Genomic DNA, 27,401 nt, shown 5'->3' with positions numbered 1-27,401 from the left:
GATTTAAAACAGATTTTGCTGTTGCCATCCCTGATGATGTAATGTTCATAGCAGCATTAAGCGTCACTCAATCATTATGCCCTCCCTCACTCATCCACTTCCTTCCTTCAGGATGCCACTGAACCAGTGCAAGCAGAAGTTCTCAGCCATGGACACGGAGCTGAAGGGCAACATCAAGGGCATGATACAGGACCAGATGAACAAATATGGGTAAGTTCCATCACCGATCTCTTTCACCTAGGGGGATCAATGTGGGAGTTGCTGGTTGACTGTTCTGATGAAGTCCCATCTACAAAACGTCTCATGTACTGTTCCAATGTCTGTAAAGGATTTCCCATCTACATGGTGTCTGCTTGTCTAGAAAGGTCCCCATGTCTAATTAGGGTCCCTAGTCTACATAGGTCTCCTGTCTGATAAAGTCCCATCTACAAAAGGTGTCATATACTGTTCCAATGTCTGTAAAGGATTTCCCATCTACATGGTGTCCGCTTGTCTAGAAAGGCCTCCATGTCTAATTAGGGTCCCTAGTCTACATAGGTCTCCTGTCTGATGAAGTCCCATCTACAAAAGGTGTCATATACTGTTCCAATGTCTGTAAAGGATTTCCCATTTGCATGGTGTCCGCTTGTCTAGAAAGGCCCCCTGTATAATTAGGGTCCCCCAATGTACATAGGCCTCCTGTCTGCAAGCTGATACACGAATCACGGTTTCAAGCAGTTTGTGGCGTCTAGGCTTATAGGTGAGGTGAGGTGAAATTGAGTTTAACGTCATGCTTGAGAATATTTCGCTCATATGATGACGTGCATGTGTGTGTAGCCCAGACTTAAGCTGGTTTTAAAGTGCTAGCCCACTGAGATACCATGCCGCAGTGAAGCATGAATACCCCACTCAGACACATTATACTGACTCCGAGCTGACCAGTCCTTGTTGTACCCATTAATGCCGAGTGCCAGGCAGGGACCAACAAGTACCATATTTTAACGTCTTTTGGTATGACGCGGTCGGGGATCAAACCCGCGACCTTCCGCTCTCCGGGCGGACGCTCTAACCACTACACCACGGAGGCGGTCTCTAGGCTTATAACTAGTAATGGTAACAATGTAGCCATAACAGTTAGCATCAGCTATGTTTTGGCCATATGGTGACAAGACCATAATCTGCACAACTGTATCTTAAGACCATTCACTCACTAATTCCGCTATTCTTTGGTGGAGACTGGCATGAGGAACTAACTGCCGAAATTTGTACTGAAGCATTCAGTGAGTGAGTGGATGAGTTTGGTTTTACGCCGCTTTTAGCAGTATTCCAGCAATATCATGGTGGGGGACACCATAAATGGGCTTCACACATTGTACCCATGTGGGGAATCGAACCAGAGTCTTCGACGTGACAAGCGAAGCTTTAACCCCTGAGCTATCCCATCACCAAGGTGAGAACCAGGACGTCAAGGGTATTGACTCAGGTTAATATGCAAGACAACATTTGATAGGAATATTCAGAATGGAATAAGGTTGCTTGGAGATGGTGTCATGAAAATAGTATCCCATATAGTAAGGCTCATGTTTTTCATCTCTACTTGAGGTTAATAAATTTCAAAATTCAGGTACACCAGAAGCTGTTCTCAAGTTATGTCACATAGCCTGGTATCCCTTTGACATGTGTAATATAATAATAATAATAGTGCCTATTTATAGTACGCACAAATCCATGCTCGTAAGCATGCTCATGGCGCTATATATTTGTATACCTTATCCACACTTTTCTATTTCTCCAATATTTAAATGTTTCGTACTTTCCTCACTTTGGACGTTCCTCCCTTATCCAGCTCGTATGCTGAGTTTAACATAATTATTGTTTTCTGCATAACTCTTACATTGCTTCATCCAGGCTGGTGATGCAGGACATAGTGATCCCATCATTCTCAGCCCAATATGGCTACCGAAACAAGCTGTGTGCCACGGACGCTGTGTACGCATGCTGTGCAGTATTGGAAGGAACTGTAAGTACAGCTATTCCCTTCCTACTGTTACTATATTTCTCATACCAGTGTAGTCAACTATTAATTAATCAATTATATCCATGGCTGATAAAAACTGTTACAGAACCTGTCGTTCTGTTGTAGGAGAAAGGCAAGACTCCCAATGATTGTTTCCTTGATGCAGTTGATATTCTAACAAGGTAGGTGTCTGTAGATATTTTCATGCAGCTAGTGAGAATGACCTGATGATTTATGTGCATGCACAAACATTTCGCCCTGCCAGTTACAGGAAAGAGGGTCTCATCAGGTATTTGATTGCATTAGGATGTTTTGAAGGTAATGTTACAGCCTCATGATACACTCCATATTATGTTACAGCCTCATGATACACTCCATATTATTTTACAGCCTCGTGTTACAACCCATGATATTTTACAGCCTCTTGTTACAACCCATGATATTTTACAGCCTCGTGTTACAACCCATGTTATTTTACAGCCTCGTGTTACATCCCATGATATTTTACAGCCTCGTGTTACAACCCATTTTATTTTACAGCCTCGTGTTACAACCCATGTTATTTGACAGCCTCGTGTTACATCCCATGTTATGTTACAACCTCATGTTACAACCCATGTTATGTTACAGCCTCATGTTACAACCTATGTTATGCTACAGCATCATGTTACACCCCATGTTATGTTACAGCCTCATGTTACAACCCATGTTGTAGACTTATGTTACACCCCATGTTATGTTACATCCTCATGTTACAACCCATGTTTTGTTACAGCCTCGTGTTACACCCCATGTTATGCTACAGCCTCATGTTACACTCCATGTTATGCTACAGCCTCATGTTACACCCCGTGTTATGCTACAGCCTCATGTTACAACCCATGTTATGCTACAGCATCATGTTACACCCCATGTTATGTTACAGCCTCGTGTTACACCCCATGTTATGTTACAGCCTCGTGTTACACCCCATGTTATGCTACAGCCTCGTGTTACACCCCATGTTATGCTACAGCCTCATGTTACACCCCATGTTATGTTACACCCCATGTTATGTTACAGCCTCATGTTACACCCCGTGTTATGCTACAGCCTCATGTTACACCCCATGTTCTGCTACAGCCTCATGTTACAACCCATGTTATGTTACAGCCTTGTGTTCCAACCCATTTTATGTTACAGCCTCGTGTTCCAACCAATTTTATGTTACAGCCTCGTGTTGGGGAGGGTGTTACACCCCATGTTATGTTACAGCCTCATGTTACACCCCATGTTATGCTACAGCCTCATGTTACACCCCGTGTTATGCTACAGCCTCATGTTACAACCCATGTTATGCTACAGCCTCATGTTACAACCCATGTTATGCTACAGCCTCATGTTACAACCCATGTTCTGCTACAGCCTCATGTTACAACCCATGTTATGCTACAGCCTCATGTTACACCCCGTGTTATGCTACAGCCTCATGTTACAACCCATGTTCTGCTACAGCCTCATGTTACAACCCATGTTCTGCTACAGCCTCATGTTACAACCCATGTTATGCTACAGCCTCATGTTACACCCCATGTTATGTTACAGCCCCATGTTATGCTACAGCCTCATGTTACACCCCATCTTATACTACAGCCTCGTGTTACACCCCATGTTCTGCTACAGCCTCATGTTACAACCCATGTTATGTTACAGCCTCGTGTTACACCCCATGTTATGTTACAGCCTCATGTTACACCCCATGTTATGTTACAGCCCCATGTTATGCTACAGCTTCGTGTTACACCCCATCTTATACTACAGCCTCGTGTTACACCCTATGTAATGGTACAGCCTCGTGTTACACCCATGTCAAGTTACAGCCTCATGTTACACCCTATGTTACGCTACAGCCTCATCTTACACCCCATGTTGTAGACTTATGTTACCAACCCCATTCACTGGAGGTGATGATCGCTATGGGATGACATTTGTCCACTGTCATCTCATTGTACAAGTCAACATAGTGAACCAGGTGGTCAGGCTTGGTGACTTATGTGACTGCTTGTTGTTGAACCCCCAAGTGTTGATTGTTGTTCATAACATCAGCCTCTTGTTTGTCTGATCCGTAGGTTTATTTACAGGCTTATTTAAATGTACTATTTTCCTTTCACAAGCTGACCGCTGTTAACACTGCAGTCCTCCTGCATCTGATCTTGGTTTCATTTGTTTCAGGGGGCAGTGGGGTAGCCTAGTGGTTAAAGCGTTGGCTCGTCACGCCGAAGACCCGGGTTCGATTCCCCACATGGGCACAATGTGTTAAGCCCATTTCTGGTGTCCCCCGCCGTGATATTGCTGGAATATTGCTAAAAGCAGCGTAAAACTAAACTCAGTCAGTCAGTCATTTGTTTCAGGTCAAATGTGGCCGCTTTAGAGAAGGGACTTGAATTGGCTAAACGTCAGCTGAAGGCTGTGGTCACTCAGGTCCAGACATTCCTGGACATGCATCAGGTCATCTCTGCTGGACCCTTCCTCTACGCCCTTATACAGGAGGTGAGTCATCGGTAGCAGTTACATAACTGATATGCTCCCCTACACTTAATACATCTGTAATCATGGGGTACGGTAGGTGAGCGATCTAAGGTGCCAGGCTAGTGATCCAGCGAGCTTGAGGTGCCGGGATCGAGCCCACCTGTGACCAGATGTAAAAACCTTGGAGACAACTTTGTGTGCAGACGCTTTCAGTGTTGTCACAACCCCTAGTGTAGAGTACACAACGCTGTGCACTTAACAGAACCTACAAATCCGTTAGTAAATGACCAGATAGTGGCCACATGAATATGTGCAAACACCTAGTTGAGGGTACAGCAACATGCAGTAAACATGGACAAAATACTGTGACTATGTGTCCCAGTGCACCCAGCTGTGAATGGGTACCTCATGGGATGGGAAAGACACATTAACTTGGTGCGCCTAAATGGCTGCAAGAGTTGTATGATCCCCAGGGAGTTGAGATGGACAGCCAATAATTGAGGGAAAAAATGAAGTGCCTTTGAGCAGCTGTGCTGAGCTGGATATTGACACTATACAAATATCATATAATAAGACCAAACCAATTTTATTTCTTGTTTTACTGGATCCGAGGATTTTTTCAAGAATAAGAGCCATATTTTTTCAAGAATAAGAGAGAAAAAATACATTTTCCCCGCTCAAAAAATATGTTCCTTATGTTTTTATTGGCCTAAAATGTAAACTTACAAGAAAATATATGGGGATTGGGTTTTTTTTCCCATATACACTTCATACATTGCCAGAAGCAAAATACTTTTAATATTTAGAAGGAATGTCACTTTAACTGGTGAATTTATTTTTATTAGTTTTCCCTCCTGCCTTTAGGTTTTCTGAGGACAAAAAATCTGTAAAACAAGAAATGAAATTGGTCTGGCCCTAATAATAAATAATAATGTAATACTGTTTTATTTGCTCAAAACAGTTTTAGTGCTGATGATACTGATATTTAGGCTCTTAGTAACATGTATTACAACATACATAGCTAACATTCATCTGTTTTATCGTATTTCAGGGAACTGCAGATGAGGCTTATATTCGAGTACTTCATTACACATGATACATACTAGTAGCTTACATTCATCTGTTTTATCGTATTTCAGGGAACGGCAGATGTGAAGTTTTTCTCCAAAGTCAACTGCCTGATTCGGCTGGCTCGGTTCACACTTGAAGCACACTGCTCAGTGGTGAGAATAATGTTTTCATAAAGACATATAATAATTGTGTAAAAACTTTTGTGTTTTAGAATTAACTTCCACTATGTGTGGGTTCTTAGTGCCACCTTAGAGCAAGCAGGTGCTCGAATGGCGTGGAAGTGAGTAAGTGAGCAAAAGTACAAGGCATTCTGACAGCCCAACAAAAATCAGAAATTTTAACTGATAATTACCCAACACAGGTTACTACTATCATGTTACATGTGTTATATTTGGGATTACACTTTCTTAGTAAAGTACAAATTCTAGTCCTTTTTTTTTTTTTTTTTTTTTTTCTTTTTTTTTTTTGAGTTGAGCCCCATCCGGGATTCGAACTCACACCCTCAGAGTCAGGCACCCAATTGCCAGCACACAAAGTCAGCCGCCTAAAAAAACCCAAAAAAACAAGGACTGGAATTTGTACTTTACTAAGAAAGTGTAATCCCAAATGTAACACATGTAACATTTACCACTTTCTAAATGGCATTGTGTAATCATACTACTATGATGACCAATACTTGCAAAGGTGACTTGTGTTTTACTGACAACATGACCTCTTATAAAATTAAATGTTTCAGAACCTCAGCTTTACATTTTAGCATATAAGTATCAGAGAAATTAGAAAAATATAAGACTTTTGAAGTTCTTATTTTTACATGGATTCCTGTTTTTACAAATTTGCCTTCCTCTGTTGATTTGTTCAAAATCCCTGGTATTTATCTTAAGTCACCAGTGATGTTGCTGTTGGCAGAGTCGCAGTAAGAAGGCGAGGACGCTGCCTCTAGTGCTGGGTGCCCCCCTCAACACAGAGCAGGGGACGACACTGGTGATCGGCATCCCTCCGCTGGAGCTGGACGACGAGAGGAAAAAGTGAGTCTGTGTCACATTGTCAGTGATTGCTGAGACAGGAGTTAAGAATTGAATGTTACTTTGTGTGTTTGCAGTGAAAAATGAACGATATCAAAGTGTTGTTCAAACTCGTGTGAACGAGCGAGTTTACCAATCCTGACTTGTTGTCGGACGCGTTGTCGGTCAGATTTTTGCAAAACTGTGCTCAGTTTGAGCTTTTTGTTACGTTCAAAAACAAGTAAGTGATATGTATAAATTAAAAGGAGTGTGAATGCAAATGATTTATTTTGTTTTTGAACGATTGGAAGGGTTCAAGGGAAATGAACCTTGAAATTTAGATCACATGACAGCTCTCTGAACCAACCAACATTCGGGAATATGTGTAAACTTCAAAGCACGAAATTATTCAACAATGATGCTCAAAATTAGTGCGAGGTGGCCATTTGAACCACTTCATCTACCAATTTGGGGTTATTATTTTAACTTTATAAGGAAAAAGTTGATATGGAAATTGTCTGGGTCTACAAATGATATGTGCATGTGTCAACTCTTCAGTATTACTTTAAACTAAAGCAGCTTACTTTCAGTTAAGGCTTTCTAACTGATTTATTTGTAGTGTATAATGGTTTAATGCATATTTATTCCAGCTTCTTTGGAAAGGCCTTTGAACAAGCGGCAAGCAGCACCAACTCCCGGACTCACCACGACTATTTTGACTCACATGGTAGGAAGGTCATATTAGTATCTTGGTGTTAGTGGAATCATGTTCAGCTTCTTGTATCAATCTTAAAGATTTATAATCACAATACAGAATGGACAACAGTTATAAATGTGCCTAAATTAGCCTAAACTTGCACTTTAAAATGTAGTTTTTGTCTTATTTGTCATGAAATTATTTACATGAAATTTTACCGAAATACTATGCTGTCAAACTTTCATTTCAAATATTGTTAAGATATCCGTTACTCATCATATGAGGTCTCTTAGTAGTTGTTGTGTATACACAGCCTTGTCTTTTTTATTGATCAATCTTTGGTGTGCTGGAACACTAATGGTTCTGTTAACTCCTTTTCACATGAATATACTTCGTACCCTACTGAATGCTCCAGAGCTTCATTTTGGGTTGACATCTCTATCAGCAGTGTTGTGATACAATGCTATAATGATACTTGAATGAGAATGGATGGTCGTGTGGACAAATACTTACAAATCGGTGTGGAGTTGTGTCCCTTAGTTGTGCCAGGATTTGGCTGATTGAAGATCTGAGGCCCTGATTGGTCCGGCCATATCAAAGACTCTGTATTGTGGACTGTATTAATGAATTGATAATAAAGGCCTGTGATCTGCTGACGAGATTTCCTGTTCGTGTTTCAGTGATGGAGATGAAGACAGACGACAGGAGCAAGTTCTTTGATGCCCTCCTCAACTTGCTACAGACATGAGTCCTGTGGTCGCACTGCTTCTATTTATTTCTACAACTACCCAACGTCACCAGGGCCCACTTGCACAAAGTGACCTTAGTGCTACGACTGTCTTAGGCCTATGTTGGAGAATGGAAGTTAGGGTCATTGTAGCGCTAAGGACGCTTTGTGCAAGTGAGCGCAGATGCCAGTGTCAGTCAGTCAGGTCGTCCAGTCCAATAAAACAACTTCTGTTAATTTCTGCAACTACTACAAAGTTATGTAATTCCTGTCTTTGTTGTTGCCATAGCATTATTCACATGACCCTTTACTGGAGGTTGTTGAAACGGGTCCCAACCAAACAGACCTGTGGCGATCCGGGTTAGAATTGGTCTTCAGCAACCCATGCTTGTTGTAAGAGGCAACGAATGGGATCGGGTGGTCAGGTTCGCTAAATTGGTTGACACATATCATCCTATCGCAATGCGTAGATCAATGCTCATGCTGTTGATCACTGGATTGTCTGGTCCAGACTCGATTATTTACAGACCGCAGCCATATAGCTGGAATATTGCTGAGCTGTGCTGGTTTTCATAGCTGACCAACAGGATCAAGTAGTCCGGCTGGGTGCATTGAATGTAGATCACTCTAGCTGTCCTCCAAAGCTACAACACTGGTGTAATGGAAATAATTTTCAAAGCTCCACAGTTATTTCTTAAAAAAGATGTCACAATGGTTTGAAAGCACATCATTTTTTAACAAGATATGTTAGAATTAGGTGTTTCACATCGCTGATGGGCGGCGAGTTAGTCTCGTGGTTCAAGTATTTGCTCACCATGCCAAAGACTCGTGTTTGATTCCCCTCTTTGGTACAATGTGTGACGCCCATTTGTGCCGTCCCCTCACTGAGATATTGCTGGAATAATGCTAAAATTAAAAAGTGCTTATGTAATGACTATGTAAATATGTCTGTATTTTGTCCCCCTTTCAAGTGCTATGCTCTGTGTTGTATCTATCTGTACATAAAATAGATGTAAATTAAAACATCCTATTCTTGCACATAAGTAAATTGTAGATAATATATTCCCTCACATATCTCCAGTGTGAGGTGGCCAAGAATGTTTATTTGAAGAAAACCCTCTATTTCTTATTTATTGCGGTGAAATGTTTTGCACCAAAATGTAATGGTGGGTTTTTCTATGTTTTTAAGATGATTCTGTAAAGATTTGTAGGCTGAATGAAACACAGAAAAAATGAAAAAGACTGTTACGTTTTCTGAATCACTAAACGTTTCATCACACTCATCCTAAAAGAAATATTACTTTTCATATCACATTTATGTATTCTTTTATTTTCTTGGATAGCAGGTTCAAAGTGTTTCCAAAATAGCTATGTAGAAATGATGTCTCAATGGTTTATCCTTGGTATTTGAGACAAACAGCTGTGGTCATCTTGATGTTTGTATGGAGGCTGAAATTGTTCATGTATGTGTTTATATGCAGGTTTCCATTCATAGTGCATAAATAACTGGGATGACTCGAGTCTCTCATATTACTATGGTATGAAAGAACTGGGTTGTCCTTAACATTTTAGTAATATATTAGAACCCATTGATGTGAATTATCAAGATTTGAATGAAGTACTTTGCATATTCAATAGAAACATGGAATTACTGTAAAAAGGAATAATGAAATGATGAACGATGCTATTTAAATATTTTTCCATTGTGTGTCAATAATTGAATGAAGTGTATATGTGACATAATAAAACTGTACAGATATTATTTAGGTTTCTATTTGTGTTCTGAATGGGGTATATTTACCTGACCGAAAGAATAGGCACTGTATTTTTCCATATAGTCCAGCCATTTATAAAAGCCTCTCCTGTACTGTTGTTTAGATGAAACATATATATTTGTAAGCAATGTGATACTAATCTTATATAATCTATAATCAGTTATCCGACTTGATTCACAACTGTTCAAAGGATATATATTGGCAAAATGTCCAAGAAGGTTTAAGTTGTTTGAGTGGCATTTTTAGAAGTTGAGATGTACAATATGGAACAAGTTTTTATGGATAACAACTTCTTTATTTCGTGAGTGCAATGTTTCGATACAGATTCTTGTACCGTTGTCAAGCAAGAGTGACAACAGTACAAGAATCTGTATCGAAACGTCGCTCTCATGAAATAAAGAAGTTGTTATCCATAAAAACTTGTTCCTTAAGGTTTAACTTAATTTGCAGTATGTCTAATGATCTAATGCATGTGTAATGGATATAGTTGCTTGGCTATTCTTCCATTTTATCCTCTACTTGGGGTCATTTGGTGTAAATCTTACTTTCATCTGGAAAAACAGGCTGTGGATCTTGTGCTCACAATTTTGATCACTGGTTTGTCCGGTTCAGATTCAACCCTCCACATGCCGCCCTCATATAAACCGAAATATGCAGTGTCTTGGCACAAAATTAAATGCATGCACACAGCACACAGACATAAATCTTGTGCACCATTGCTTTGGTTTTTCAGAATTATGAATGATAATCACAGGACAAACTTTCAATCATGATTAGCAATCACAATAACCCTGAAACTGCACATGCATCCTGGTCATTCCGTTTAATGCATTGAACCAGACTTGATTTTTTTCAAACCGCTGTATATACAGTCGAGCACCACTGTTGTCTCGATATTCATGGGACTAAGAAAAAATATCGAGTTATTCGAACTTCGAGACATCTGACCAGGGCATATTGTCACATATCACTATGAAAGAAAACAAAACGCTTCTCAGTATGTTTTGATTCGCTTCTCAGTCGTGTTTAGTCGTAACAGTGAATACTTCCTAATTATTTCCTTCTTAATTAATCCTACTTACATAACAAACAAGCGACACCTTCAACTCAATTAGCCCTAATTAGTTTACACTACCGCATCCCTTTGATTCATGCCGCACCGTGTGGAAACAACCTCCGTTCAGACGGATACTTGCCAATGAAAGGTAGGTAAATATCGAGTTTCTTTGCAAATATCTAGTTAAAAGGGTAATTTTGCTTGTTGGGACCATGAAATTATATCGAGATATCCGAAATATCGAGACATACGTATCGAGTTAAAAGAGCTTGAATAATGATAAATTATGAAGGATTTTGCCGGGACCGAGATGTTATATCGAGACAACCGAGATATCAGAGTTCGACACAACGGTGCTCGACTGTAGCTGGAATATTGCTGAGTGGGGCGTAAAATTAAACTCACTCACTAATGCAATGGAATGTGAAAACACTTAAAAAGTATCCAAATCCGAATTTTGTATGTACATACAGATAACCTATAAACAGCAGTAACACAAGGAGAATTGGTTTTGTTTAACACCACACTCAGCAATGGTAGATCCTGTTAGTCTTCTCAGCAATGGTAGATCCTGTTAGTCTTCTCCCACGACAATGATGTTAATGAAGACCAATTCTAACCGGGATCTTCACGGGCCCACAGGGAGAAACAATACGTACAAATTATTCGACCTGCGCCCCTTTCACAAAGCTCTGGCAGCACTTAATGCCAACCCGTGAAGATCCGGGTTAGAATTGATCTTCAGTAACCTATGCTTGTTTTAAGATAGACTCTACTCTAGTACTATATAAAAGGAAAGGGATGTAACGACGGAACCACCCCTTCCTCATCAAAGTTAGATTTCACCATGTAAACTATTTTTAAGGCCCCTGAAATGATTGGTAGATGTTGCAATAAGTTTTTAGACCCGTGGAATGCCGCTGCCGATCGAATCTAGCCCTACATAGGTGCTGTCAACGTGGCTGGAATTAATAAACGAATTTGAAAGGTGAGTTTTCGCTGTCTTGGGTGATCCATGTAATGATTTTGACTTGGAATTGCGGAGGTAGCTGTTTTCGGCGAGTCGTGGCGTATAACTTTTGAAATAATGATCCGATTGTGACCATTCATAGCTCATTTTGTAGGGAAATTATCTCGCTTTCGATCCGTAGGCCTCGGCGGGGTCTTAAAATAGTTTACGTGGTGAAATCTAACTTAGATTGAGGAGGGGGTGGTTCCGTCGTTACATCCCTTTCCTTTTATGTAGTACTAGGGTAGGGTCTATATACCTATGTGTCTTTCTAACGCTGTTTCTAAGCGTGACACGCCCCTGTGCCTTCAGTAACTCGTGCTTGTCGTAAGAGGCGACCAACAGGATCGGGTGGTCAGGCTCGCTGACTGTTGACATGTCATCGTATCCTATTTGCGCAGGTCGATGCTCATGCTGTTGATCACTGGATTGTCTGGTCCAGACTCGATTATTTACAGACGGCCGCTGTATAGCTGGAATATTGCTGAGTGCGGGGTAATACTAAACTCACTCACTCACCATTTCACCTCATCTCCATTTCTTCTTTCACGTCTGCTGGTCGAATATCGCAATAATTCACAGAATCATTAGTGTATTAATTTTTATTGCACAGTTTGGTTATAAGTCAATAAGTTTACTCAGAAAAAATGGTTGGACAATGGCTAAGAATCATACCTATAACAGCGTTGTCTGAAACTAGTAACTTGATCCGACCTGCAAGGACACATGTACTACTTTAACGATTCATACTTTCGATAATGCTATCTTAAATAGTGTTGTCATAGCAACTAGTAACTGTGGCGCTGTACTAGGACGCTAGGCCGAACATATGCGGTTCCCCAGGTAAGTACTGGATGACGATTCTGAAACAAACACGTCTTTATTACCAAATGAGCCTCACGACTTTAATGGTGCATATTGCCTGACTTTTGAGGGAGAACATTTTGGTGAATTCCACGTGGAACTGTTATCTTCCCTCTGCTGGGCGAAAGCTGTAAGGTTTAGGCATCCTCAAGTCTTTCCATGTGGCATGTTGAAACATGTCTTGCTTCTCCTGACCAACAAACCATTTAAAACACTATCAATTAGGGGTGGCTGTTGAGGGGAAACAACTATAGCGATATTGCTGGAATATTGCTAAAAGCGGGTAAAACTAATTGCAATAGTCATCAGTCAGTATTGCGGAAACAAACTATTGTGATAGCGATAGTCTATTGCGACAAACTATTGCAATAGTGTTTTCTCTCGCCTTGAATTGTCTCATCTGAAGTCATTTCCCTAATGAATGTATAGTTTATATGGAATACAAACAAGCTGCAGTAGTTTCAGTCTCTTTTAATAACTCACATGAAACCTGAAACGCAGATCAAGTGTGTTTAAGATGTAACAGGGGCGGATAACTCTAATTCAAAGTGAACGAATCTAGTACTTCCTGTATTTTGCACTGTGCAAATTACTAAACTGTCGATAGTCACTCATACTATCGATAGTTTTCGTTTCTACCATCGATTAATTGCTATCTGAGACTCAACAATTGTAATCCATAGTTCGAAGCATCGTTACAGTCCTACAACACAACACTCAAGTGAACGAATGTTATTTTACGCCGCACTAACATAACAGTTGTCCTGGTCCAGTACGTCGTAAAAGACTCGACAGGCATCAAGATAAAATGAATGTTGGAGTATTTTAAGTTTTGTAACAAACGCTACTGAATGACATTGCCAAACAAATATTTATGTTGTTAAGGATTATCATATGTGTAATATCATTTGTACCTCGTGACCATCGAGCGAGATGATCTCATAATTTGTTTTAGAATAACAAACCCCCAAGCACGTTTTGATAACGTAATTGATTCAATGATGTAGCAGGCCGGAAAAATACCATTCCTAGCTATTATTGTGACAAGTAATTTCAGTTACTTTTAAATTTACACTTGCACGAGCCTAGCAATAACACCCCTGTAATATAAGTTTGTTTCCAAGAGTTGAGCATTCATGTTCTTGTCTTCTGTTTTTGCTCGCTTCAGGGGCAGGATTATATGAGTTTCACTAGTTTTGTTTGCACTACGCCAACGAAGAACATACGACTCTGTTAAACAAATTGCTATGTAACAAGTACACAGGTTTTGTACAATTCCTACGTAAGTCTATTACAGAGCGCAAAGCAAACGACACAGAAAACCAGACAAATTCGTCTAGGAAATATAAACACCAGTTAGTGTCCAAGGAAAGTACGAAAGAAAGACTGCTTAAATACGTAGTAGTTTGTTGTAAATAGTAGTAGTAGGAGTAGTAAATGTCACTGGTGCTATACCAGTTGATATGTCTGATTGATAGGCCATCGATGAAACAATGGTATCCGAGTATTGCTGTTGGCAGAGCCTAGTCCAGAATGTAACGCCCTAAGCAACGTTGTCATCCTGGACTATACATTAAACTGGTGTTTTTCTGCCCGTAGATACTGGATGAGTATTCTGAAACAAACACGTGTGGTCTTGTTATGGCTCATATTGCACATATTTTAATACATAAAACGCAAATGATAAGATAAAACAGTCTTGACTCTACTGAGAAACAAGACAGGTCTTAAACTGTGTATTTAGACTTAGTTGATATTTGGGATGTTTGTTATGGATTGTTTATAAAGTGTTGCTTGTCTCATACCGGAGATCCAGGTTCGATTCCCCACCTGGGGTTAGTGTGTGAAGCTATCCCCTGCCCTGGTAGTTTAGGAATACCACTAAAAGCAGCTCGGTTATAGTCCGTTTGGCTCAAAAGCGGACCGATGAAATGCAATCTAACTCGAAAACTAATAAACATAAAATACTCAATGAAACGCTGATCATAATCAAAACATCAGACCAACTCTGTGAGTTTTTTGCAGACTTTTTGTCCTAAAAATAAAAAAGTTGTTTAACAATCTATCATTTAAATATTGACACCGTTCACTATTTGTTACGAGGGAGGAGTGCAGAGAAAGGGACAGCCAGGTGTTCGAGAACGGGTGGAGACGGCACAGCACAGATTAATGAATCAATAGCTTTGTCTGTGAACGTGCTTCTACAACAAGTAGAATGTAGCAGTTACTTTTTTACCCTTCAGTTACACAGAGACACTGTATGAATTTCCTTTAAAAACTAATTTATGAATCACTGAACACATCATGTTTTTATGGGGTTTTTTTGTCGAATCCCAAACCGTTACATTTGAGAATACGATCTCAAAGGTCCATATTTCCGTCTCTCGGATAAAGGCTTTACTAAAGTTTTGATGCTGAATCTGGTGTTGCTTCCCGAAATAAACAAAACCTGAAGTAAGTTTGTCCCCATGCAATGCAAAGACCTATGAATGAGACAGCGAGTCCGCCTTTAACAAAGTGTTAAAAAGATCAGATACGATCAAAGAATGTCATAAGGGACCCCTGACCTTTCAGCTTGAAGCTTGAGGTTGGTCTTCAGGAAGTCCAGTATGGGTGGTGTGTAGGTCGGGTTACTGTCCTTGTCGAAAGCGTCGATGCAGGTGATCTGGAGGAAGCAGGCAGGGTCGGTGTTGTGCAGGCGGAACTGACGCAGTCCAGGCAGGATCACCACGTTGAGCCACTGCAACAGGGTGACACAACGAATCCATGTATAGGATGCTGTGAAACAAGGGCAATTCAAACTCCTGATCTGCGGATACAGTGAGTACTGTGATTGTTTCAGGTGAATAGTTGACAGGCCTATTAATGTGTTCTATTTGCGGTGAAACTAATTCATCCTTATCACCAAAGCAAACTGTGTATTTAGATATATGAACGATTCATTCTTACAAAATGAACCTTCAGATCTTCCTGATTAAGTTGAAGGTTAACAACGATAGGATTATTGATAGTTGAAGACCCGTGTTCGTAGTAGTCCATAACATGTGTTTGCTGTTGAACACTGCTCTCGGCAGCATTCCAGGTACATGACGGTGGACTGTAAATACTAGGACCAGCCGATCCGGTGATTGACACCACGAGCATCGATCTACGCAAATGGGAACCGATGACACGTGTCAACCAAATCAGCGAGCCTGACCAGCCAATCCGGCGAATGACACCACGAGCATCGATCTACGCAAATGGGAACCGATGACACGTGTCAACCAAGTCAGCGAGCCTGACCAGCCAATCCGACGATTGACACAACGAGCATCGATCTACGCAAATGGGAGCCGGTGACACATGTCAACCAAGTTAGCGAGCCTGACCAGCCGATCCGGCGATTGACACCACGAGCATCGATCTACGCAACTGGGAACCGATGACACGTGTCAACCAAGTCAGCGAGCCTGACCAGCCGATCATGATCGCCTCTTACGACAAGCATGGGTTACTGAAAAACAATTCTAAACTGGAATTTCACGGGTTTAGTTTTTAACAAACACAAATGATGAATCAAATGAAAGTGTTTGTTGACGTTTTGAGTTTATTTATAACACATAACCTTCAGACTGTTATCAACAGTGTGGTTTATGGCCAGTGGTACGGAATATTGGATCAAGTTCAATCAGCACTTGTGATAACCCCGCTAACATTAACTGGATATTCAGATAGAGTTCCTTTATCTTTAAAGCATCTTTATTAGTTCGTTTGTTTAGTTTATTATCAATATTCAAGCAATATCACGGCGGGGTCACCAGAAAGAGCTTAACACATTGACCCCTAGTCTCTCGTACAGAGAGCAAATATATCCAAGAAAGCCCACACAACTAGAAATGTGGCAAGTCTAGATTTCCTCAGCTTCTGAAAATGAAGAAAGTCTCAGGGCCCCTTTTCATTTATATATTTTTTTACTATGAACTTTTTTCAGTAAAAATATGTTCATTTCAGAGACGTCCTAATTGTACCCATGGGGATACCACTATGCTACCCCACCGTCCCATACATAGCTTTAACACAGTTTTCTTAACATATGGCTTACGTACGTGAAACTACAGGTACTTAAGCTTTGATTACTAAATCAACATGCTAGTCTTGAATGACGGATACGTCTGACTTTGAGTTAATACGTTAACGGTTAATGGTTGCCTTTCCTTCTTGAATGACATCAAAATATTTGCCATACAATGATCCTTTTTCCTGTAGTAGGATGTTGAACCTTGATGGCAATGGCTTGTGAAAATTATCACTAATAAGGACGGGTGTGGTCGTTGTTTTGCATCTCTATCAGAGTGCTGCTTGGGTCCTACACCTAGCGGCGTTGCTGTTGACCTTGCCATTACCCCGCAACATGTAAGGATCGCTAATGCACAGTGTCCAATGACTCGCTCAATAATGCTCTTAAAAGCGATGTGCTGAATTAGCACTGCTGTTCACAATAATGGTTTGCGAGCTTAGAATGATTATCGCTGATACCAAACAGTGTTTGGCTATAGAATATTCCTACATAGAGAATACTGTTGATGTGGAACTCAACTCGTTCGTGTTTTTGCTTTCATTTTTCGGAGATAATGTGTTTTTGGACTTCAGGTGATTGTTATGAAGATGTATTGACAGTATTTTGCAACCGTACTTTCCAGTCAACGACCTTGGGGTTAAAGGGTCTCTTCACACCGAAGAAATTGGGTTCGATTCCTCGCATGGGTAGTGTGTTAACCAAATGCTACCTGACTACGCGGTAGTTGAGAGAAAGTATGTGCTGCTGACACCAGTCTGGCTATGATGGGGGCGGTAGGGTAGCCTAGTGGTTAAGGCGTTCGCTCGTCACGCCGAAGACCCGGGTTCAAATCCCCACATGGGCACAATGTGTGAAGCCCATTTCTGGTGTCCCTCGCCGCGATATTGCTGGAATATTGCTAAAGGCGGAGTAAAACCATACTCACTCACTCACTCACTTGCTTTTGAAACAGTAATGAGATCTATGTTTTCCAACTAACTTCAGACGGGAACCACTTCATGCTAGATACAAAACTGCTCACAAAATAGATTCTATTGCTTCTTTCGACTGTTAACCATCAATTACAAATAGGAAAGGCTTCTATATCTAACTCCTTAACTGAACATATTGGTTGTGGGGTGGCGTGGTAGCTTAGCGTATAAAACGTTCGCTCGCCACGCCTAAGACCGTGGTTTGAAGCCCATTTCTGGTGTCCCCTGGTGTGATATTGCTGGAATACTGCCTAAAGCAGCGTAAATCTAAAATCACTCATTTTACATATTGGTTGCGTGAGCATGTGTCCTACCTCCATGGGTCTGTCCAGGACTTTAGCAATCAGCTCTGCGAGTCTGGTCTCCAGTTGTGGGGGGATGTCAGTATCCTTCAGATTGGTGTACAACACACACATCGGCATGATGATAGAATAACGGTTAACAACCACACTGCAACGAAACGAATGTTGCCTAACTGAAAAGTATTCGACCTTAGATGACTTGTAGATGTTTCTCTCAGTGTAGCTGATAGATACAACATTTCAATAACAACCATGACAGATTTCGGATTACATTGATGAAACAACACGCTTACTCAGGATCAGCCCATGGCGCTACTCCCAACGACAGCAAATGTCGAACGGTCGCAGTGTTCATACGTATGCAGACAATAACAAAATCTCAGATAAGCAAAGGTTTATAACACACGGTGACAGTGTATCTATAAATGGCAGATGTTCACCGAAGGAAGCATGTGTAATCGTTTTAGTGAGTAATGCTTGATAAGTAGTCCTCATTTTAGGAATTTACGAGTTGGAACAAAAATGCTGTGTGATGTGGAATTCAAATGAGCTTTATGTCCTGTAACATTTATAGTAAAATGCACATAATGGCTAACAAACAACCGAGCTGAAATAAAGTCGAAGATTGTTTCAAAAGGTAATTAGTTTTTTCCAGGCTTTGATTACGAGTAGTGGTGGTCAGGGCAGAAAAGTCTAGTGATGAAACCGATGGGGCACACACACGCACGCACGCACGCACGCACACACACACACACACATACACACATCACACCACACACACATCACACACATACATATATCACACACACACACACATCACACACACAAAGAAAAATGAAGGAGACGTGTGTATATAAGGGTCAAGGTCACTGAATCTTGGACTCCTTGCATGCAGTGAGTACAATCTATATTAAATCACTAATGAACGCCTGTTTGATAATCCCAGCCAAGGCATCACAGACTATTACCCGTCAGGACCTGAATTAGAATTGGTCTTCAGAAACCCATTCTTGTCTCAGGAAGGAAAACGGGATCGGGTGGCCCGACTTGCCCAATTTCATGGATCGATGCTCATGATGTCAGTCACTAGATGTTCTCGTCCTTACTCTATTATTTAAACTGCCGTCACATAGCCGGAGCATTGATGGAGTGCGGCGTTAACAGCACAGATATAAACAACCAAACTTTAGCATGTAATCAGTTACAATTACCCTCGCCAGCTATGTACATTACCACCACAGTGAACTACTTACATCACTAACGATGTAATACTGCCTCGTCATGGCCTCTAGAAGCAAGATACAGCAGTCAACGTTCACAATATATACAGCTTTGAAACTAATATCTGTTGTTCATCTTTCCCTTCTTAACAAAGTCCCTGTAGGGTTGAACCTTACGATGAAGTAACCTACGGGTAAGGAACATGTTGGAAGCTGGTATAATGTGTTTGACCTTGTCATCTCCGACTTAAACTGACACCAACGATTAAAGTTTCAAATTCACCAATTTTCCCAGATCTATGGTCATGCCTGGTGCCTGGTAACAGAACGTCGTACAGTTATAGAAATGCACTCATCCATCGCCTACCTGCAGAGTTCAGTCCCTTACTCAATCGCCGGCAGTCTGGTGGACTTGACAATGGTTAGAAATGTGATAACACATCCACAAACTTGATAGTTGCAAGAGCTCACCGCTGGGTATCTCCCTGTTTATGTATATGGGTCATCCATACGGCCTGTCAGTGGGTGTAGTTGTCCCAGGTCCGCATCAAGGATTATGGAGAGGAGGAGGAGAATGGGGCTGGGGAGGAGGGTGGGTGGGGGATACATAAACATCATGAAGTCCAAAGGTTAGAGGTAAATGCACCTCAGGGATTGTTTTCGGGGGAGAAGGGGGATCCGCCCCTGTGTCCTGCGGTATTCCTGTCAAGAATATCTAATACTTACAGTTAAAATCGTTGATTAGTTACTTTCGACATTTAACTAATATTTATATGCTGTATCTGTGATAAAGCTGAAACAAACAAGGATGTACAGTGACACCAGACTGGATTGGGTGATTGTGTGAGTGCGAGTGTGAGTGTGAGTGCGTGTGTGAGTTCGAGTGCGACTGCGACTGCGAGTGCGAGTGCGAGTGCGAGTGTGAGTGAGTGCGAGTGAGTGAATGATTGAATACTGTTTAACGCCGCAGTACTGTATTTATATCACAGCGTTTCAGTTTAATGTCGGGGAGAGCCGGATTTAGATCTCACGAGGTTACCACTTTGGTGAAACAACAAACCCAAGGGACGCAACTCTGAACAGCGAATTGCGGCGCCTTACATGGCCTGTTATCCATGACCTCTTCGTATTCTGTTATCAGCACTTGTATCATATACGGATCAAACGAATGAACAAAGTTTTTGTCTGAACACATATCGTCAACCAAATGAGTTCTATTCGTTCCCCCTTCAAGTCTTTTTGGAGATTTATGGCTGACTTATTAAGCGTACCCGAGTGCCCTTACGCTGATCGAGATCGCACCCAGTACACGAACAGTTTAGGCCATCTGACTATATCACAAGTGATGCAGGATATACAGCGTATACCATGTTGTGTATGGTTGAAATTCTTCTGTTGCACTTCTCACGATTGCTATTCGTCAAACAAAGCTGTATCTCTAACACTGGAGTGTGCCTTCACTTCTCTTACTCAACAATTATATATTTAAGCCATACTTAGACAACGATGACGACGCCACACCAGTGTTGTTGCAGTTCATATAAAGCCAGAAATTCATTGACTCTTCTAAAAGTGCAATTTAACAAATAAAACAGACGAAACTATAGGTGATTATGCAAGATTATAGAGACAATATATAACGACCATGACGTAGTTGAGGCCGCAGAAGGTTGCGTCAGGTAACCTGTTCAATTAACCAATCAGAACACAGCTTACCAAATCACGAAAGTTGACATTCGCACATACCTTGTGAACTTTTACCTCGAAACAATTTTGTACCCGAACGATTCCGAATGCTATTTTCCGTAAGATCGCTTCCGAGTGATGCACATGGAGCACGCCACAACCGTGAGTAAACAGTCGCTGAAAATAGCATTTTGTCAGTATTCAAGGATGTCGGCTTGCGGAAAATATTAGCTAATGATAACCATGTCAACAGAAACCCAAAAGTGTATATTCTGCAGGTCATATATCTGTGTTGTATGCAGGTTTTCATTTGTTGTGAGATCAGTGTTGGCGACAGGGCAAGAGTAAATCCATTTTGTAAGTCCCGCCGAACCCTAAATAATAGCCGTTGTCTGATTGGTTAAATCCGTTCTGTCGTCTCGCGTTTGATTGGACGGTCATAGGTCGCTCAAAGGTTACCTGACGCGACCTTCCTCAAGGTTTTGTTAGACTCAGTATAGCAGTGTAACGAATAATACTGAGCCTAAGTTTACTAGACTGTTCTGTGACCTCAACTACGTCATGGTCGTTATATATTGTCTCTTTATAGCTAAAATACATGGAATTATCATGAAACGGCCCTCCCATTATCAGAAATTTGCGGGCCGCTGCAAATGATATTGGACCGCTCAACCTTAACGACGGGCCACTATCAGTTCTGTTGTCAAGTGACGTCATAGTGGGTGCGTGGGCTTACGGTTCATTCGACATTAATTGGTTTTCGACTGGCAGATATTCTGTGTCAAACAGGTCAAAGCAACCCGAATTCCCGCTTTAAATAGCGGTAATATTGGCTTTCTTGTTGGTGCTAACCTTAACAATTGCACTATTAAGGCTGTTGATGGACCAAAACCGAACATTGACATAGTTTGACATATTGCAGGCTATGGTCTTGTCAAAGGCCAAGGTCGAATATCGTCACTTTCTGTTGACGACACCTTGAATTGTTCGATGACGGTAATTGCATCTCGGGCAGTCAACCCCGTCAGAAGTTGATTTGGGTAAACTTACAGTCAAATTCCTTCATTGTTTCTTTTGTTTTCAACACATATTCCATGTATTTTAGCATAATAACGGTCAATATATTTTTGGATTATCATTTGCAGAAGCTCTCGGTCTTTTCAACTGGTCTCCTTCGTCGGGCAGTTAATGGAAGACATCGGGCTTCTGCAAAATGATAATGCCCTCCAAAATGGCATATTATATATTACCCCTTATAATAATTTTGCATAATCACCTATGGTTTCGTCAGTTTTATTTGTTACATTGCACTTTTAGAAGAGTCAGTGAATTTCTGGCTTTTACTTTCTAATGAAGCTTAGGAAAGTATTATTCGTTACACTGCATACTGAGTCTAACAAAACTTGAGGAAGGTCGCGTCAGGTAACCTTTGAGCGACCTATGACCGTCCAATCAAACGCGAGACGACAGAACGGATTTGAACCAATCAGACAACGGCTACTATTTGGGGTTCGGCGGGACTTACGAAAATGGATTTACTTTTGCCCTGTCGCCAACACTGATCTCACAACAAATGAAAACCTGCATACAACACAGATATATGACCTGCAGAATATACACTTTGGGTTTCTGTTGACATGGTTATCATTAGCTAATATTTCCGCAAGCCGACATCCTTGAATACTGACAAAACGCTATTTTCAGCGACTGTTTACTCACGGTTGTGACGTGCCCCATGTGCATCACTCGGAAGCGATCTTACGGAAAATAGCATTCGGAATCGTTCGGGTACAAAATTGTTTCGAGGTAAAAGTTCACAAGGTATGTGCGAATGTCAACTTTCGTGATTTGGTAAGCTGTCTTCTGATTGGTCAATTGAAAAGGTTACCTGACGCGACCATCCACAAGGTTTTGATAGACTAAGTATAGCAGTGTAACGAATAACTTTACTCAGACTGGGCCGCAGAAATCATTGAAACTATTAATTCCGACAGCCGAATTCACTCTCTCCTTCACAGCTCGTTCATTTCTTACAAAACCTTACAATGACCATTAGAATCTCATTGAGTTCCCCGTTAGTGGGTGAGTGGGTTTTTAAAATAGCAGTATCTCATTAACTATGTGTTCACCTAATGTGAGGTAAGTGAGTGAGTGGGTTGGGTTTTACGCCGCTTTTAGCAAAATTCCAGCAATATCACGACGGGGAGATCAGAAATGGGCTTCACACATTGTACCTATGTAGGGAATCGAACCCGGGTCTTAAGAGTGACAAGCTGAAGCTTTAACCACTAGGCTACCCCGCCGCCCACGTTAGGAAAGGTCGTGCATATTTACAAACATACCGACAAACCTGGAAACTCAGATTCGACAGAAACAACTAATAACGCAGGCTTTAGCAGCTATTTTGTTAACGGCATGTCATAATTATTAAGTCAGATCCATACTCGGATTGATGGCTGTTGCATTGATTTTAATCATCAATGTATCTACCGTTATTGTCATACAGTTACATTAACGGAAAAGTAGCTTACCTAAATGAACAAAATGGAGTCGAGGACGTCCAGGACTGTCAGTCTGGACGTTGTGTAAGTATGTGCTTATAAATATGATCCTTTGTACACAACATGGGACACAGCGGATCATACAATGTGCCACTGAAGTTTATCATGACAAACATATCATTGTCACGACCTTGAGCAGGTCAAGGTGGCTGAGACCATCTGAAGGCTGTTTGTGTACGTTACATTGAGTCAGTTGCATGTATTTGGGCAAAGCGGTGGCTAAAGCCTTCAAAATAACGAGAAAATAATCGAAGCACTGAGAAACATCTCTAATACTTTATGCTACAAACGTAGGAGCATGAGTGTTTTGTATGTGACTGGTGTACTGTAATGTCTCCTCGTATAACGGTGAATTAATTTGGCGTTGTTATGGGTAGTGTTTTCTACTAACAGTACTAGTGCAGCACTCCATACATGAGTAGGTTTGGGTTTACATTATTACATGATTACATTATGGCGTCCGATTAATATAGAATGACAGATCATGCACAATTTTATCGAAACCCAAGACCAAGGGCTTGGTGCTAACAACACTAGTGACGAACAAGGATTCGAATATATGATCAGAGTTCCTGGTGTTACCAAGGGACGCAACTCTGCACAGTGATGTTTTTAAGAAGAGACGTTGAACAAACAAGAAGCATTGCAAATCTATGTTGAAATGGCAATTAAACGTGTCAAGAAATTTCCAGATTGTACAACAGGGTCATTCTATTTACTTTAGAATGTCACCAAACATTTGAATAAGTGTGCGTTCACTGGACAAACCTTCAGCCTCCACTTGCTGACAAGAGTATTGCTACACTTGCAATGCTGAGGTATGTACTTAATATTTTCCGGGGCGGTGGGGTACCTAGCAGTTATAGCGTTTGCTCGTCACTTGAAGACCCAGGTTCGAAAACCCACATGGGTAAATAGTGTGAAGCTCATTTCTGGTGTCCACCGCCGTGATATTGCTGGAATATTTCTAAAAGCGGCGTAAAACTATACTCACTCACTCACTTTGTATTTTCAAATCCAAACGCAATGTTTCTCCCCAAAACTCAACCATCAGCTGTCTAATTTAGGACATAACATCGATGTTCAGAATATATATTATTGAACTTTGTGTCAATATGTTTGCTTTGTTATTCATAAAATATATTTGAAGTCTATGTGTCCCAAACAGGGGATTATTACTTTGCATCTGTACTGATGATTATGTAACTAGTCCAGTTCACGTAATCCTTGCCAATGTCTACTGGTCAAACTACTGAAGCACTCTATGGGCCAATGAATGCAATTCATGTATTGATGAAAATAAAAGTGACAGTTACATGTTACATTTTTCAGCAGCATGTCTGGAGTACATATTTGTGTGTCCCGTGCAGACAACGTCCACTTAAAACCTTATTTGGTTATCCATTTCAAATTACGATCAAGTGCAGAACAATCATCATGATCATGTATACATAATTTTAGTTTGTTTTCAGTAAATGGAAATCACACTTTAAATCTTTTAGTAAACATGTTTATTGTTATTTTATTAGATCTACTCACACTGACCACGTCGGATGTATTCCGATCTTCAATCGACCGTTCGTCAAGATCGCTTACACCTTTGGCACGCCAACTTAAGTCCGACTTATTCCCTGAAACGTATGATTAGAAATCTTCAGTTCACGAACATGTAATTTCTAAAAATTCAGATCCACGTCATGTGCTTTCCCGCCTTGATTATCTGCTATTGACGCCATTTTGAAATGAAACTAAATGATGGCACAAGGTCTATTTCTATTTATTCTTTTTAATCTATTTATATAGCGCCGATTTCCATCTAGGCTGCTCACAGGCGGTTTGTTTTTCCCACGACCATTGGATGTCAATCTCAACAGCGCATCGTATTATCAATCTCAACTCCCTGGGGATCATACAACACTGCTATCCAAAATGAAAACATCAGTGGAATTGACCTTGATAAAGGGAGATAACACATGAACAGGAAAACGACAAATGGAAAGGACTATGTTAAACAGTTAGTTAGTTAGCCTCACACATGTTTCCAAATGAATATTGATAGTGCTTACGTCTCCTTCATGTTATCTAAACGATTGCTTTCGTCGATGTAATAACCTGTGGTTTATGATAAATCAAGCCAATGTGTTGGGCGCAAATAGGCCTCACACATGTATCCAAATGAATATTGATAGTGCTGACGTCTCCTTCATGTTATCTAAACGATTGCTTTCGTCGATGTAATAACCTGTGGTTTATGATAAATCAAGCCAATGTGTTGGGCGCAAATAGGCCTCTTACATGTTTCAAATGAATACTGATAGTGCCACGTCTCCTTCATGTTATCTAAACGATTGCTTTCGTCGATGTAATAACAGGTAGTTTTATGATAAATCGCCAATGTTGGGCGCAAATAGGCCTCACATGTATCCAAATGTATATTGATAGTGCTTACGTCTCCTTCATGTTATCTAAACGATTGCTTTCGTCGATGTAATAACCTGTGGTTTATGATAAATCAAGCCAATGTGTTGGGCGCAAATAGGCCTCACACATGTATCCAAATGAATATTGACAGTGCTGACGTCTCCTTCATGTTATCTAAACGATTGCTTTCGTCGATGTAATAACCTGTGGTTTATGATAAATCAAGCCAATGTGTTGGGCGCAAATAGGCCTCACACATGTTTCCAAATGAATATTGATAGTGCTTACGTCTCCTTCATGTTATCTAAACGATTGCTTTCGTCGATGTAATAACCTGTGGTTTATGATAAATCAAGCCAATGTGTTGGGCGCAAATAGGCCTCACACATGTATCCAAATGAATATTGATAGTGCTTACGTCTCCTTCATGTTATCTAAACGATTGCTTTCGTCGATGTAATAACCTGTGGTTTATGATGAAATCAGAAGCCAATGTGTTGGGCGCAAATAGGCCTCACACATGTATCCAAATGAATATTGACAGTGCTGACGTCTCCTTCATGTTATCTAAACGATTGCTTTCGTCGATGTAATAACCTGTGGTTTACCTTGATATAATCAAACCAATGTGTTGGGCGCAAATAGGCCTTGGCACATGTTTCCAAATGAATATTGATAGTGCTTATGTCTCAGCTTCATGTTATCTAAAATGATTACTTTCGTCGATGTAATAACCTGTGGTTTATGATAAATCAAGCTTCAATGTGTTGGGCGCAAATAGGCCTCAACAATACGTATCCAAATGAATATTGATAGTGCTTACGTCTCCTTCATGTTATTCAAACGATTGCTTTCGTCGATGTAATAACCTGTGGTTTATGATAAATCAAGCCAATGTGTTGAATGCAAATAGGGCTCCTACAGCTACATACGTATCCAAATGAATATTGATATAGTGCTGACGTCTCCTTCATGTTATCTAAACGATTGCTTTCGTCGATGTAATAACCTGTGGTTTATGATCAAATCAAGTCAATGTGTTGGGCGCAAATGGAGGCCTCTGCACATTGTTTCTAAATGAATATTGATAGGTGCTTACGTCTCATACGCGTTATCTAAACGATTGCTTTCGTCGATCATAATAACCTGTGGTTTATGATAAATCAGCCAATGTGTTGGGCGCAAATAGGCCTCACATGTTTCCAAATGAATATTGATAGTTTTTCATGTCTCATTTGGCTGTTATCTAAACGATTGCTTTCGTCGATGTAATAACCTGTGGTTTATGATAAATTGCTTTCAATGTGTTGGGCGCAAATATGCCTCACACATGTATATCCCAAATGAATATTGACAGGTGCCGATGTCTCCTTCATGTTATCTAAATGCGATTGCTTGCTGTCGATGTAATAACCTGTGGTTTATGATAAACTGCTTCAATGATGTTGGGCGCCATTGGGCCTCACACATGT

At 40.7% G+C, this 27,401-nt stretch overlaps 2 protein-coding genes across 4 annotated transcripts in view; one reads left to right on the top strand and one right to left on the bottom strand.

The window, feature by feature from the left end:
* Nucleotides 1-8,457, top strand: part of LOC124259660 (cell division control protein 45 homolog) — a 32,083-nt gene extending 23,626 nt beyond the window's left edge. Inside the window, exons 11-18 of the mRNA XM_046693838.1 lie at nt 112-210; nt 1,888-1,999; nt 2,123-2,178; nt 4,387-4,525; nt 5,644-5,727; nt 6,485-6,603; nt 7,230-7,306; nt 7,957-8,457. Of these exons, the coding sequence (XP_046549794.1) occupies nt 112-210; nt 1,888-1,999; nt 2,123-2,178; nt 4,387-4,525; nt 5,644-5,727; nt 6,485-6,603; nt 7,230-7,306; nt 7,957-8,024 (754 nt within the window). The 3' untranslated portion in view covers nt 8,025-8,457. The remainder of the gene's footprint in view (nt 1-111; nt 211-1,887; nt 2,000-2,122; nt 2,179-4,386; nt 4,526-5,643; nt 5,728-6,484; nt 6,604-7,229; nt 7,307-7,956) is intronic.
* A 3,974-nt stretch (nt 8,458-12,431) lies between these two features.
* On the bottom strand, nt 12,432-23,557 carry LOC124259651. Of its 3 annotated transcripts, none has more exons than XM_046693829.1 (4): nt 23,479-23,557; nt 18,054-18,189; nt 15,276-15,448; nt 12,432-12,707 (listed from the first exon to the last, which is right to left on the bottom strand). In XM_046693829.1, the coding sequence occupies exons 2-4, from the start codon at nt 18,159-18,161 to the stop codon at nt 12,653-12,655; spliced, it is 336 nt and encodes a 111-aa protein (XP_046549785.1). In that variant the 5' UTR covers nt 18,162-18,189; nt 23,479-23,557; the 3' UTR covers nt 12,432-12,652. The 3 variants fall into 3 exon arrangements, with proteins under 3 accessions (XP_046549785.1, XP_046549784.1, XP_046549786.1); XM_046693828.1 differs by lacking the exon at nt 23,479-23,557 and adding an exon at nt 19,629-19,739; XM_046693830.1 differs by lacking the exons at nt 12,432-12,707; nt 23,479-23,557 and adding exons at nt 13,164-14,323; nt 19,629-19,739.
* Between the last annotated feature and the right edge of the window lie 3,844 nt (nt 23,558-27,401).

This window comes from Haliotis rubra, unplaced genomic scaffold, assembly GCF_003918875.1.
Source record: "Haliotis rubra isolate DU_JTF1 unplaced genomic scaffold, ASM391887v1 Scf731, whole genome shotgun sequence".
NCBI classification, from domain to species: domain Eukaryota; kingdom Metazoa; phylum Mollusca; class Gastropoda; order Lepetellida; family Haliotidae; genus Haliotis; species Haliotis rubra.
This window is presented reverse-complemented; position numbering and strand designations above follow the sequence as displayed.